Source organism: Gadus chalcogrammus, chromosome 17, assembly GCF_026213295.1.
Source record: "Gadus chalcogrammus isolate NIFS_2021 chromosome 17, NIFS_Gcha_1.0, whole genome shotgun sequence".
Lineage (NCBI taxonomy): Eukaryota > Metazoa > Chordata > Actinopteri > Gadiformes > Gadidae > Gadus > Gadus chalcogrammus.
In genome coordinates this window covers 1500328-1513186 of record NC_079428.1, presented here as the reverse complement: position 1 = coordinate 1513186, position 12859 = coordinate 1500328, and the positions used below count along the sequence as shown (strand labels likewise).

General features: G+C 47.5%; 1 protein-coding gene across 1 annotated transcript in view; it reads left to right on the top strand.

The window, feature by feature from the left end:
* LOC130370390 (phospholipid-transporting ATPase ABCA1-like) overlaps positions 1-12859 on the top strand; it is a 150552-nt gene that overhangs the window by 55256 nt on the left and 82437 nt on the right. The window contains exons 23-25 of the mRNA XM_056576150.1: positions 4203-4411; positions 6310-6388; positions 11102-11304. Of these exons, the coding sequence (XP_056432125.1) occupies positions 4203-4411; positions 6310-6388; positions 11102-11304 (491 nt within the window). The remainder of the gene's footprint in view (positions 1-4202; positions 4412-6309; positions 6389-11101; positions 11305-12859) is intronic.

The window sequence follows — 12859 nt, the reverse complement described above, 5'->3', positions numbered from 1 at the left end:
GGAAATGAAGCATGATATCTCAAAGTTTAAATACAAGGCTTTCCGAGAGGGTATCAATTTTATTCATGCTGTCGGCGTGACACTAAGAAGGGTTAAAAGGGGAGCCAAACACCAGCAGCGTTTGGATTAGACGAGAGAGACTGCCTCTGGAGGCTAGGTGCGATACTGAATGCCTGGTAAATGCACTGCATTTGTACAGCGCGTTTCTTACCAGTGGCCACCCAAAGTGCTTTACAATACTGCCTAACATTCACCCATTCATACGCACATTCACACCCGCTGGCGATGTCAACCATGCAAGGCGACAGCCAGCTCGTCGGGAACAGTGAGGGTCAGGTGTTTTGCTCAGGCTAAGAGGAGCCGGGGATCGATCTAGCAACCTTCGGTTACAGGTCAACCCGCTCTACCTCCTGAGCCACTCCCGCTGTCACACCAAAATTGTACCGGGGGCGAAAATTTTACCTCCTGCGTAATCCGCGTCGAAACATTACGTCATCGATCGACGTGATTGTCCGTTGCCAGGCAGGTTTCGAAAAACATTTGCGCTCATCAAGACGAAATAACATAATGCAGATAGCACTCTTTTTTACTTTATATTTGTATTGTATTGAATTGTTTAATCGAATTTAGCTAGTAAACTGAGTGTTTAAAGTGTATCGTAGTCTAGCTAGCTTGTGTTTAGAAAATAGACGTCATCGTTCGACGCGATCGTCCGTTGCCAGGCAACGTTCGACGCGATCATCAGTTGCCAGGCAGGTTTCGAATCTTCGAACGCGGATTACGTAGGCGGTACAATCTTCGCCCCCGGTACAATTTTGGTGTGACACTGCCTCACGTATCATCCCCTTATGGTCGGTCAACCGCTGGGGATGTGGACGCAGCACACCTTGTTACTTATGGGAACTGGAGTCAAGAGGCTTGCACTGGGGCGCCCGTAACCCTGCTCCAGAATGAACAAAACATTTTGGGGGGGTACACAGTGTGGGCTTAATAAGTAAAGAGGTGTAAATGGTAATCATAGAAACGGCTAACATCTTTGTTTAACCGATTAGACCACTCATTGAGGTGTTTACCACCTAAACAGCCGGGAATGGGAATTGAAAGGACAAACAGACTTTCGGTAATTACTGTTATAATTTTGGGTTTTAACCTTTCTTTGAGAAAATAGAAGCTTTAAGAAATAGGGTAATTAAAAGGTTTCAATAAAACTTTGATTACCCATCTGACACAAATATTTATTTTGATTATCTTTTAAATAACTTTGTTTTCACTATTTTGTTAACAAATAATTAACAATAACTAACTTCACAATTTAAATTGCCTTCCCTTTCGTTAGGTCGTTAAATCATAATTGAACAGTTAACACATTCTTTTTTTAATTGTTTCCTACTGCACTCAACATCATTATCCTGTCAGTTTTTGTCGCCCCTTTTCAAATTCGTTGGTTATTTCACCACAAAGCTTTGCAACATAATATCCGTAGACGCCTGACAACCTGCGTCAAACTCATAACTGCCAGAACTGCCCATCCACCACTGCTGCATGTTTCAATTTCTCAATGTCTCCCAATCTGACAAAAAAAAGCTGCCAAGACACGCTGCCAATTTACCTGAATCTCTCTCGTCTCCATTTCCCCTTCATGCCGCGTTGCCCCAGAACACAAAATAAATCACGACGCCTTTGCGGGCTGTTCCCCTTTCAAGCAGATATTGGGCTTCTTCTTGGCTCAGACGTGGTGCCGTGTGTTTTTTATTTACTCCTGCTCGGGAATAAAAATAACAGAACACAAGCACAACGAATCCCAGGGAAAATCATTGGCTGAGATTGAGCTAAGCATATAAAACGAGCCTACTCTGCCAAATCAAACCACTGGCAAGCCTCACAGTTCAAAGTCAAACTTTCTTTTATCTTTTATCTTTTCTCTCTCCCTCCTCCCTTTCGCTCTCGGAGTGAAGAAGCGGGAAGGACAATAAAATATATACCGTATTTTCCGGACTATACGTCGCTCCCGAGTATTGGTCGCATCAGTCAAAAAATGCTCCATGACGAGGAAAAAAACATATATACGTCGCATCGGTGTATAAGTCGCATTTATTTTTAAACATTTAAACAAGAACGTTTAGTCTGGAGAGACTGAATAAAATTGCAATAGCAATACAGGTGTGTCGGTCCCACTCGTAGTTCTGAGAGTATACCGAATTCAGTGACACCGGGATTCCACCGGACGCGTATGCGCCGCGGTCCTAAACCTGAGCGCACGATCGGGAGGTGGAAGTTGCGCTTTAGACACAAGTCCAGCGGAGGGCTCCAGTTTTCGCCGGCCAAGTCATGCGCTGTGATATGTGTGACAGCTATGTTGCACAACATTGCAGCTAAGGCTGGGGTAGCTTTGGTTGAACCGGAGGACATTGAGGACGATGACGACGAGAATATAATTTATTCGGTGGTGCAGTAGGCTTGCAGCGTTCAGTTGTAGGCCTAATGAATGACGGTGCCATCTTGCGGCCGAAGATTATGTACGCACAATTTTGGCATATAAGTCGCTTCGAAATATAAGTCGCAGGGCAAGCCAAACTACAAAAAAACCGCGACTTATAGTCCGGAAAATACGGTATATATACATATATACGTACACAATTTTAGCAATGGCCTCTCTTGGGTTCCCCGGGGGCTTTTAAAAACATGCGTGGCGTCAGCCGTTGACCGTGACATGATTTTTCAAAGTCCGGAATATTCCCGTGGTCTCCTCCCATGTTCTGTTTCCTTGTTGTTCCTCAAACGTGCTAATTACTGCCAGCCGAAGATACGTGACATAACGGGGCTCTGTTTGTGTCGGTTCTCGCCTGACGCCGTCCCACTTGGTATGGGATGCTAATTGAATCTGAAGACAACAAAACAAAAATGGGATTTCTGTGACGCACACAAAAAAAAGAACCCAAAAGAAAGATGTTTTGGAGCTGAAGGAGAGATGTGTATGTGTGCGTGTGCATGCCTGTGTGTGTGTGTGTGTGTGTGTGTGTGTGTGTGTCTGTCTGTGTGTGTTTGTGTCTGCATGCGTGAGTGTGGGTGCCTGTGTGTGTGTGTGTGTGTCTGTCTGTGTGTGTGTGTTTGTGTCTGCATGCGTGAGTGTGGGTGGCTGTGTGTGTGTGTTTATGTGTGTGGTTGCCTGCTTGTGTGTGGATGTGAGCATCTGCGTGCCTGTGCCTGTGTGTGTGTCTGTTCCTGCCTGTGTGTGTGCGTGCGTGCGTGCATTGTGTTGATGTGATGGGAGTGTCTATGAGGATCCGCCTCGGCACTCAGAGTTGGACTACGAGGAGATAAACGATTACCACGTGGACGCAGGTCGTGACACCGGCCGTGCCGGATAGGTTTGCCGTCTCTGCATCCTTTCTCACTCATCACATCACAGACCCTCTCAGAAACAAACAGGGCCGCTTTGCGCTCCTGGTTTGTGCTCCTGTCGTCACTGTTCTGCTGTTTGTCTGCATCCGGGCTCAATGTCATGACTGCCGCTGACACCCAACACACACATGGCAGGTACAGACTGCACCGTTTTACCCTTCTGTCTCACCTGTATCCCCATCTCCCTCTCGCTCTCTCTCTCTCTCTCTCTCTCTCTCTCTCTCTCTCTCCCTCCCCCTCTACTTCCCTCCCCCTCACCCCTCCTCTCTCTCTCCTCTCCCTCCTCCCTCCTCTCTCTCCCTCTACCTCTCTACCCCATTTCTCTCTCTCTCTCTCTCTCTCTCTCTCTCTCTCTCTCTCTCTCTCTCTCTCTCTCTCTACCTCTCTCTCTCTCTCTCTCTCTCTACCTCTCTCTCTCTACCTCTCTCTCTACCTCTCTCCCCCATTTCTCTCCCTCTACCTCTCTCCCCCATTTCTCTCTCTCTCTCTCCCCCATCTCTCTCTACCTCTCTCTACCTCTCTCTCTCTCGACTTCCCTCTCCCTCCATCGACTTCCCTCCCCCTCACCCCTCCTCTCTCTCTCCTCTCCCTCCTCTCTCTCTCTCCTCTCCCTCCTCCCCCCTCTCTCTCTCCCTCTACATCTCTCCCCCATTTCTCTCTCTCTCTCACTCTCTCTCTCTGTCTCTCTCTCTCCTCTCTGTCTCTCTCCGTCTCTACCTCTCCCTCTCTCCCCCCCCTCTCTCTCTCTCCCTCTCTCCCCCTTTACCTCTCTCTCTCTCTCCTCCCCCCCTCCCCACCAGGCCGTACCATCATCCTGTCCACTCACCACATGGATGAGGCGGACATCCTGGGCGACCGCATCGCCATCATCTCCCACGGCAAGATGCGCTGCTGCGGCTCCTCCATGTTCCTGAAGAAGGTCTTCGGCCGCGGCTACTACCTGACCCTGGTGCGCGGCGGGAACCAGCACGCGACCGCGCAGCGCGGACAGCAGCCGCACGCCGCCGAGGTCAGTGGTCTCCCAGTGTTGATGCGGCCCCCGGGCGAAACACCTCGCCCTCACTGCTCCCCCACGGGGTGGCCGGCGCCTCGCCGCGTCGAGACCGCCGTCGGCGTGTGAATGTGTGTGTGAACTGTTGTAAGTCGCTTCGGATAAAAGCGTCTGCTGAATGCCCTGAACATGAATGCAAATGTGTTTCCACCCAGCCTGAATACCAGAAGAAAGGGTAAGGTTCTGTGTTTGATCCCCGATGTCTACGGCCTACCTGTAGGGCTTCCTGGAGCGAAACACCCCCTAGCTGCTCCTTAATGACATGAATTGAACGGAATTGCCCTGGTTGAATAGAGTCGGTACTCAATAGTACAAAGGACTGCCCACGCACTAGATTTGATAAAAGATGTGTTCCAGGAGCTGCCCTGTGTTGCACTCTTAAACATGCCCAGTTTGAAGCCCCTCTGCAGGCAGAGATAGGTTGCGTCACAGGGCGTCCTGGTGGTTAAGGAACCGATGAGCATGTTGGAGTTTGCCAGGGGCTCCGTACAAAATATGTTCCCCTCGCCGGTCTCCAAATCCTTTGCTGTGTGGAATAGTTTATTTCCTTTTTTATCCCCGGAAATGACAGGATTTATTCATATCGTCAACTAACAGCTGAGTGTGTGTGTGTGTGTGTGTGTGTGTGTGTGTGTGTGTGTGTGTGTGTGTGTGTGTGTGTGTGTGTGTGTGTGTGTGTGTGTGTGTGTGTGTGTGTGTGTATGCGGGGTATGAAAGAGGTTTAACCGTTGGTTTCTGATTCTGCCTGTGAAGGAAGCTTGACGTAAGTCGACGTTGATGCTATTCCGACGTTGTTGATTCGCTCTCTCAGACATCTGACCGGCTCGCGACAAACATGACAGTTGACTTTGAACAGGCCTTGAGTTTGGCATGGCTGTATACGAGGACTCTAGCCACTTTTTTAGACAAAGAAGAGATACAATTGTGTTGCAATGTTTTGACTGAACTTATGGTTTATGACGAAAGCTAATGACATGTTTTTAATATTCCTTTGTTTTTAAGTCACGGATAGCATCCCATTTGTGAAACACTGCGTGTGAATGTATCCCAAAATATCAAAATGATTGATCTACATAATAACTCATAACAGAGGAAGATCTACTGCTTCATCTGAAGATAATGAGCCTGATTGCGCCTGCATTGCAGCTCATAACAATTCGTCAACCCCTTATTGAACATGGCTCGCTCTCTGAAACCCCCCTATCCCCCCCCCCCCAGTCCTACCCAGTGTAATGAACCATGTTCAGTCCGCCCCGACCAGGGCATCGACACACTCCTACGTGTTGGATGAGGCTAATTGCTGCGAGGGGGGGGCTGATGATTCTCAATCGTACTTGCCAATGTCTGCGGCACACGCATAGCTTTCAGTCCATGGCAGCAGTCATACTTCGTCTAGGATTATTTCTGTTGAATAACTAAAGACACACGAGGTTTAAACCTTGTACTTTTTAGGATATGAAAACCCCAATCCCGGTACGGCTCACTTCTGTTTGAGAGCCCCTTAAAGTCTGGAGTCCCATTCAGCGAGCTTAAAGCGAAAAGTAAAACGGAAGTTTCACAACACAGATACGACAACTCGAACGATAACGCAAACTTAAGAACAGCCGGAAGCGCCTTTTCTCCCGCGCCCCGAGTGCAAATTTAATTTCCCTTTTGTTGAAACACCCGACACTAACCACCGCACCCAAATGGCAAGACTCAGTCGAGCGAGAAGCCAGCGAAACTTGAATCCGTCTCCGGGTATACGCGGATTAAAGTAAAGGGATATCTAAAGGTTGAGCTGGAACGCAGCAACAGGAACATGAGAGTAACGTAGAATTATTCTTTTCTGGTGTGACTCTGATTCCCGTCCGCAGGAGAAAGAGGCCCGATCGGGGAGCAGCAGTTCAGATGAAGGCATCGGGAGCCAGACCTGGATCAACTCCGATCCATCAGGTAAAGAACCGACGCAAGGTTTGGTTCTGAACCGCCGGTTCTTTGCGGTGCGTCGTTCTGTCTCTCCTTCTCAGGGCTGTCTTCCCTGCTCTGTCCACAAAGACACAAAAACCTCATGTCAAATATGTCACGTGAACGCAACGACCACGCAGACGCTGTGACGCAGTCGTGAACCTTCATGGTTCTGCGTCGGGTTTTGGTAAGCGGACCAATCACAGCCCTTGCTGCTGCGTTGCCTTGACGGAAGGTTACAATTTTTCCAAGGAGGGTCTGCAAGGACGTTGGGGGTCTGTAATCCCCTTGCGTTGCGTGAACGTGGTATCATAATCAGCCCTTAAGGAGGCAGAAAGCCTGAGGCATGACTTGTTAAGAAGTGAAGGTGGCGCAAACAGATTCAAAAGAGGAAATTGTTTATGAAAGTAGCATCCTTGAAACGTACCTCAACAATGCCATTCATTCTTCATGCACTGCTATTGCCTTTAATAAAGTACTCCCTAAGATATAAATAGAGTTTGTCAATGTGCAAATAATAGGCTTCTTAAAAATGTGCTTGCCTTAACTGTACCGGTAATATGCAGGGCAAAGGTCATTTCTCAACGTGGAATGAAAAAATGTATGATCACACATCATAAATCTTATCGTCCTTCTTTCAAAACACACCAAAAAATTCAGATGATTCATTTTGCCTTCAGCTTCCTTGAATGCGGTCTGTTGCTTTGAACTTTACACAATAATATATATTAAAAAAAAATGGCCCCTGGCTGGCGGAAAGAAGAGGTATTTTCTTTGTGCATTACTTATATTATGCATATTACTCCAGAGCAGGGGTCACGAACCTTTTTGAACCTGAAAGCTACTTCATGGGTACTTCGTCATACGAAGGGCACCCAGTTTGATACACTTCTGAAATAACAAATTTGCTCAGTTTGCCTTTAGTTCTATATTATTATTATTATTATTGATTAATGATAATCATCTATGTGAAGACACTGATCATGTTAACGATTTCTCACAATAATTATCAACAATGATTCAAAAAAGGTGGGAAAGAGTTGTTCAAGAATGAGTAGTGCTATGTTCAGAACAGGCCTGCGGGCGCCTCATATGGGCCTTGCGAACGCGGGCACCATGTTGGTGACCCCTGCTCCAGAGTAATAGGCTTTTTCATTTGGTTTGTTTTATTTTCTGACTGCGTCATCTCTGCTGAACCTTAGCTGCTCATACAGTTAGACTGGGGGAGCGATCTTATGAATGGCAAAAAAACATTCTGCCCCCTTGATGCATTCCTACCAGAGAGAGCAGAGCAGTGCTATACCCCGCCCCCCTCCCCACTCCCCACTACCTGCTTGTCCTCGTCAGCCCCTCGTGACAGAGAAAGAACAAACATTGGAATCAAAGCCCTATTCGTTTTGATAATGGAGCACATGATTTCTCTCTGAAAGAGAAAATTAAATGAGAGAAATGCAATTTTGATTCCAGTGACAGCACATTTTTCTTTATTAACCCGCCGAGGCATGCTTGCGCGTGCGCACAGGCACGCACACACACACGCACACATACGCGCGCACGCGCGCAAGCACGCACGCACACGCGCGCGCGGTCAGATTTGCCAGCATGGCTTGATGCTTGAAGCCACAGCGTTTACTTCTTCATAAAGAACGGACAGCGCCGGATGGCGGGGGTAGGGGTTCTCTGCTCTGCTTGGTTAAGCCATAGTGATTACCAATATGGAGGTCCTCGATCGATAATCAACGGGTGGATTAGCCTTTAGATCGATTCCCCCTCGGCGACGCGGCGACACGACTGAGGCCAGATGATTACGTCCGTCTGATCTGATTCACTGTTCAGACGCGGTTCAGAGGACCACTGCATCATGGCCCAGACTCCTAATGCGGGGATATGCAACGGCTTTGTGACTGTGTCTGTGTGTGTAAACATTAAACTATTATATGGGTAAGTAGAGGAGGATTGCGTCATTGCTACCACACCGTGGAAAACTGATGATGGGAAACCAACTCTTGAGGTGGGTTGATGAAATACCTCGTCGTTATTTCGTCGGTTAACAGTAGAATAATGTCGTCGTCCCCCCCCAGTTTCTCTGCCCTTTCCTCAACACATTTTGCGTTTCAATCTCCCCGCTCTCCCTGTGGTGAGCGTGCGTCTTTTATGAAAATGGAAAATCTTCACAAAGTTTGAATAGATTTTTTCACACTGGTTTGATGTATATGTATGTTTGATACATAAATTACAACTGGTACAAAACTCTGCAGCCCGTATCCTTGCTAAAACCCCCTCCATCAGTCACATAACACCTGTCCTGCAGCAACTCCATTGGCTCCCCATCAAATATCGCATCATTTACAAGATCCTGCTTCTCACTTTCAAGGCCATCAACAATCTTGCCCCTCAGTGTCTCACCGAGCTCCTCCATATCAAGACACCCACCCGTTCTCTCAGATCGTCTTCCTCCATCCAGCTCACTCTCCCACCAGCTCGCCTGGTCACCATGGGGTCAAGAGCATTCAGTCGCTCAGCCCACCACCTCTCCGCCTCATGACATCCATCACTCCAGTTCCATATTCACTTTCAAATCTCACCTGAAAACTTATCTATTCAGCCAAGCCTACTCCCTTTAAGTCGCATTCTTGGGACTAGAATGACCATACCGTTTTTCTCTTGTACACTGTTTTATTATGTTGTTGCTGTAGTTTTTTGTTTGCTATTATGAATGTGTGATTTTGTAAGGTGACCTTGAGTGTCAAGAAAGGCGCCCTTAAATGAATTGCATTATTATTATTATTCTTACAGTTCTGGTGTCGCTGTGTATATATATGGTGCTTTGTGGAGCCTTTCTGACCGTTAAACAATACCCTTTATTCCCTACCCTTTCATTTTCTCCGTGCCTGGTGGCTCGCGGAACAAGGCATGACTAATCAAGTGCCCTTCTGTGGATGATGAACATATAATGTGCCAGAAGAAATATCCGGCAGTCTCCGACTAACGGTCTCCTACATTTAAACCACTCTTAGTTTGGAAAAAAAGCAGCTTCCCTTAGGCGAAACATAGCCTAATCTAGCGCTAATGTTGTTGTTGTTTAACCAAGGGATGTAACTGTAGACATTATTAAATGCAAATGGCTCTCTCTGTTAACTGATTATATTAGCAGGTGAGACATTTTGCCTTCCACTCGCATCAGGTAGAAGGAATTACAAATACAGCTAATTGTCAATCGCCAAATCCCCACGCATGAATTAATAAAGCCTTAATAAAATATCAAATTTTCTCTCAGCCTCGTCAGGTCTAGAGCCATTGGGTTGGTAAGCAGCCGGCCAAGTGCTTATGGCAGCACCGCGTTGCAAGCGAATATTGCTGTGCGAGTCGATAACCTTTCGGATTCATGGTGTTCATTAATATCTTAAGCCCTCTGCTGTGTCACTTCTCACCTCTTGCGCCGGGGACAATTGATTTATCCGAGCGGGAGAGAAGGGAAAAACAAATCCACGTGTGGAGTTGTTGAGTCGTGTCTTCGATGGCTGTTGGTGCTTTCAAATGATTCAGAAGCAAAGTTGAAACAAGTCACAAAAACGTGTCTGGTAACAAATTAATGAAATGTGGGGAAGATATGGACTCAAACGGAGCACGAACATCAAACAAAAGAGATCCAGCAAGGTTTAGATTTGACTCAATAGAAGTAGGTGTTATGGATATCGGATCATGTGTTATGTGAATTATTGCTTTTGTTATGAATATCGATTCCTGTCGGTGCCATTATTATTAAAATGGCTGTCTGTGTTAACGTGTGCATGTTCTAAATCAGAAAAATAATGTCAATCATATCAGCAAACAAAGCCTTAAGGGCTGGTTATTAACGCAAGGACCACTCAGAAGCTGCGACGCAGAAACAAACCTTTGTTTTGGGATTTAGTGAGCGGACCAATCACAGCCCTTGTTACAATTTTCATTTCAGAATTCATACTGTAAACCCTGTTGCGTTGCATTGACGTGGAACCATTATCAACTCTCACAATAGTACTGTATGTGAGAGAGTATAGTAGTGTATGTGAGAGAGTATAGTAGTGTATCCTAAACGACTGCGTCAGTTTTTCCGACGTCTCTGGTACTTCCACAACACGTAGAGACCGGCCATGGTTGAGAATGAATTGGCGGTCACAAGAGGAAGCCTCTCTCAAACTCCGCCTCTTCTATCAGCCAATCAGGAACTGAGGAATCAAACTCACTTCCGTTTCATTCAAACTACACACACTACTATACTCTCTTGCATGAACATATGTACTCTCTCACACACACTTCTATATTGTCTTGCATAAACATCTATACCCTCTCACACACACTACTATACTCTCTCACATACACTACTATACTCTGTCACATACTATACACTCTCATACATACATGTAAGAGGAGTATGATAGTGTGTGTGTATGAGTATACTGGTGTATATGCGAGATTATAATAGTGTGTGTAAGGCCGAGTATCAATTCTGTCCCAGGCGGCCCCTCATAAACGTCACTCCTCCACTCGCACACATCCCATGTTCTAAAGAAAATGTCGGTTTGAAACCGGGATCGGGCCGGTCCGGGCTCGGACAAAACGTGCACGGGCTCGGGTCGGGTCGGGCCCGATTTTCTGGGCCCGATCTAAGCTCTGTTTGTGTGTGCGCCCCACTAACCCTTCCCCCCCCGTCCCCCCCAGACGTGGCGGCGGTGGGCGTCCTTGTGCGCCGGCACGTCCCCGGCGCCGTCTACCTGGAGAGCATCGGCCAGGAGGTGACCTTCATCCTGCCCTACGCGGGCGCCAAGGACGGCTCCTTCGCCACGCTCTTCAAGGACCTGGACCTGGAGATGGGCACGCTCGGCCTCACCAGCTACGGCATCTCAGACACCACCCTGGAGGAGGTAGGGTGACAAACAGAGGAGGTAGGGCTCCGACACCACCCTCGAAGAGCTAGGGCGACCCGTACACCACCCGAGAGCAGCGGCATCGAAATCCCCACCTTTGACTTTAGGTGGAGCGCTGGGTTGTATTCGAGAGCTTTCTATGCAAATGGTGTCTGAGGGATCAGCAAAGATGCAGGGGCGGAGCAAAGAGGGCCACGCCCCCTTTATTCACCATAATCACTACAGGAAGGCCAGGGCCATGCCCCCTTTATTCACCATAATCACTACAGGAAGGCCAGGGCCACGCCCCCTTTATTCACCATAATCACTACAGGAAGGCCAGGGCCACGCCCCCTTTATTCACCATAATCACTACAGGAAGGCCAGGGCCACGCCCCCTTTATTCACCATAATCACTACAGGAAGGCCCGGGCCACGCCCCTTTTATTCACCATAATCACGACAGGAAGGCCTGGGCCACGCCCCTTTTATTCACCATAATCACTACAGGAAGGCCAGGGCCACGCCCCCTTAATTCACCATAATCACTACAGGAAGGGCAGGGCCACGCCCCCTTTATTCACCAGAATCACTACAGGAAGGCCAGGGCCACGCCCCCTTTATTCACCAGAATCACTACAGGAAGGCCAGGGCCACGCCCCCTTTATTCGCCAGAATCACTACAGGAAGCGGGGCAGTTTGCAACGCTGCTTATGCTCCTGTGTGTTTATTTAGCACAATTTAGCACATATTATTTTACACAAATAAACACCAAACGTCAATGGAAAACATGATGGAACGCACAAAGCGACAATTAACAATTTTAAATAACAAGAAGCTATCATCCTATATTTTATTGGAAACCATTTATACTATATTTTTCCATTATTGTAAATTTGTCTAACAAAAATAATAAAATCCCACTTAAGGTTGGATGCCAACAGGTACACTTGCCTTGAGAAATCTAACGTGCGATTCAGTCACTTGGCAGACACTTTAATCCAAAGCAACTCATTGATATGTCTTTGGAAACATTGAGGAGTGCGTAGGAGTCAAGCGCCTTCCTCAAGGATCCCTACAGGTCCACTCGTTCCTGCTCTTATCCTGCTCCATCTTGTCAGATTTGTTATTATTTGTCATATCTCTTCTCACCCTTCAGCCCCCGTGGTTCCCTCCTACTGGGGTCATGAACACACAACAGCTCTCAAAGTGGAGCGATGGACCCTGTACAACTGGGCTGTGCACCGTTGGCCACCAGTAAACCGCGTGTGGGTGTTTGTGTGTGTGTGTGTGTGTGTGTGTGTGTGTTTGTGTGCGCGATTGTATGTTTGTGCGCGCACACACTTAGGTGAGTGGGTTGGTTGGTCTGTGGTGTGTGTGTTTGCGATTGTGTGTGTGTGTGCACACACTTAGGTGAATTGGTGTGTGGTGTGTATGTGTGTGCGATTGTGTGTTTGTGTGTGCACATACTTAGGTTGTTGGGTGAGTGGTGTTGTGTGTGCGCGCGATTATATGTTTGTGTGTGCACATACTTAGGTGGGTGGGTGTGTGGTGTGTGTGTCCGATTATATGT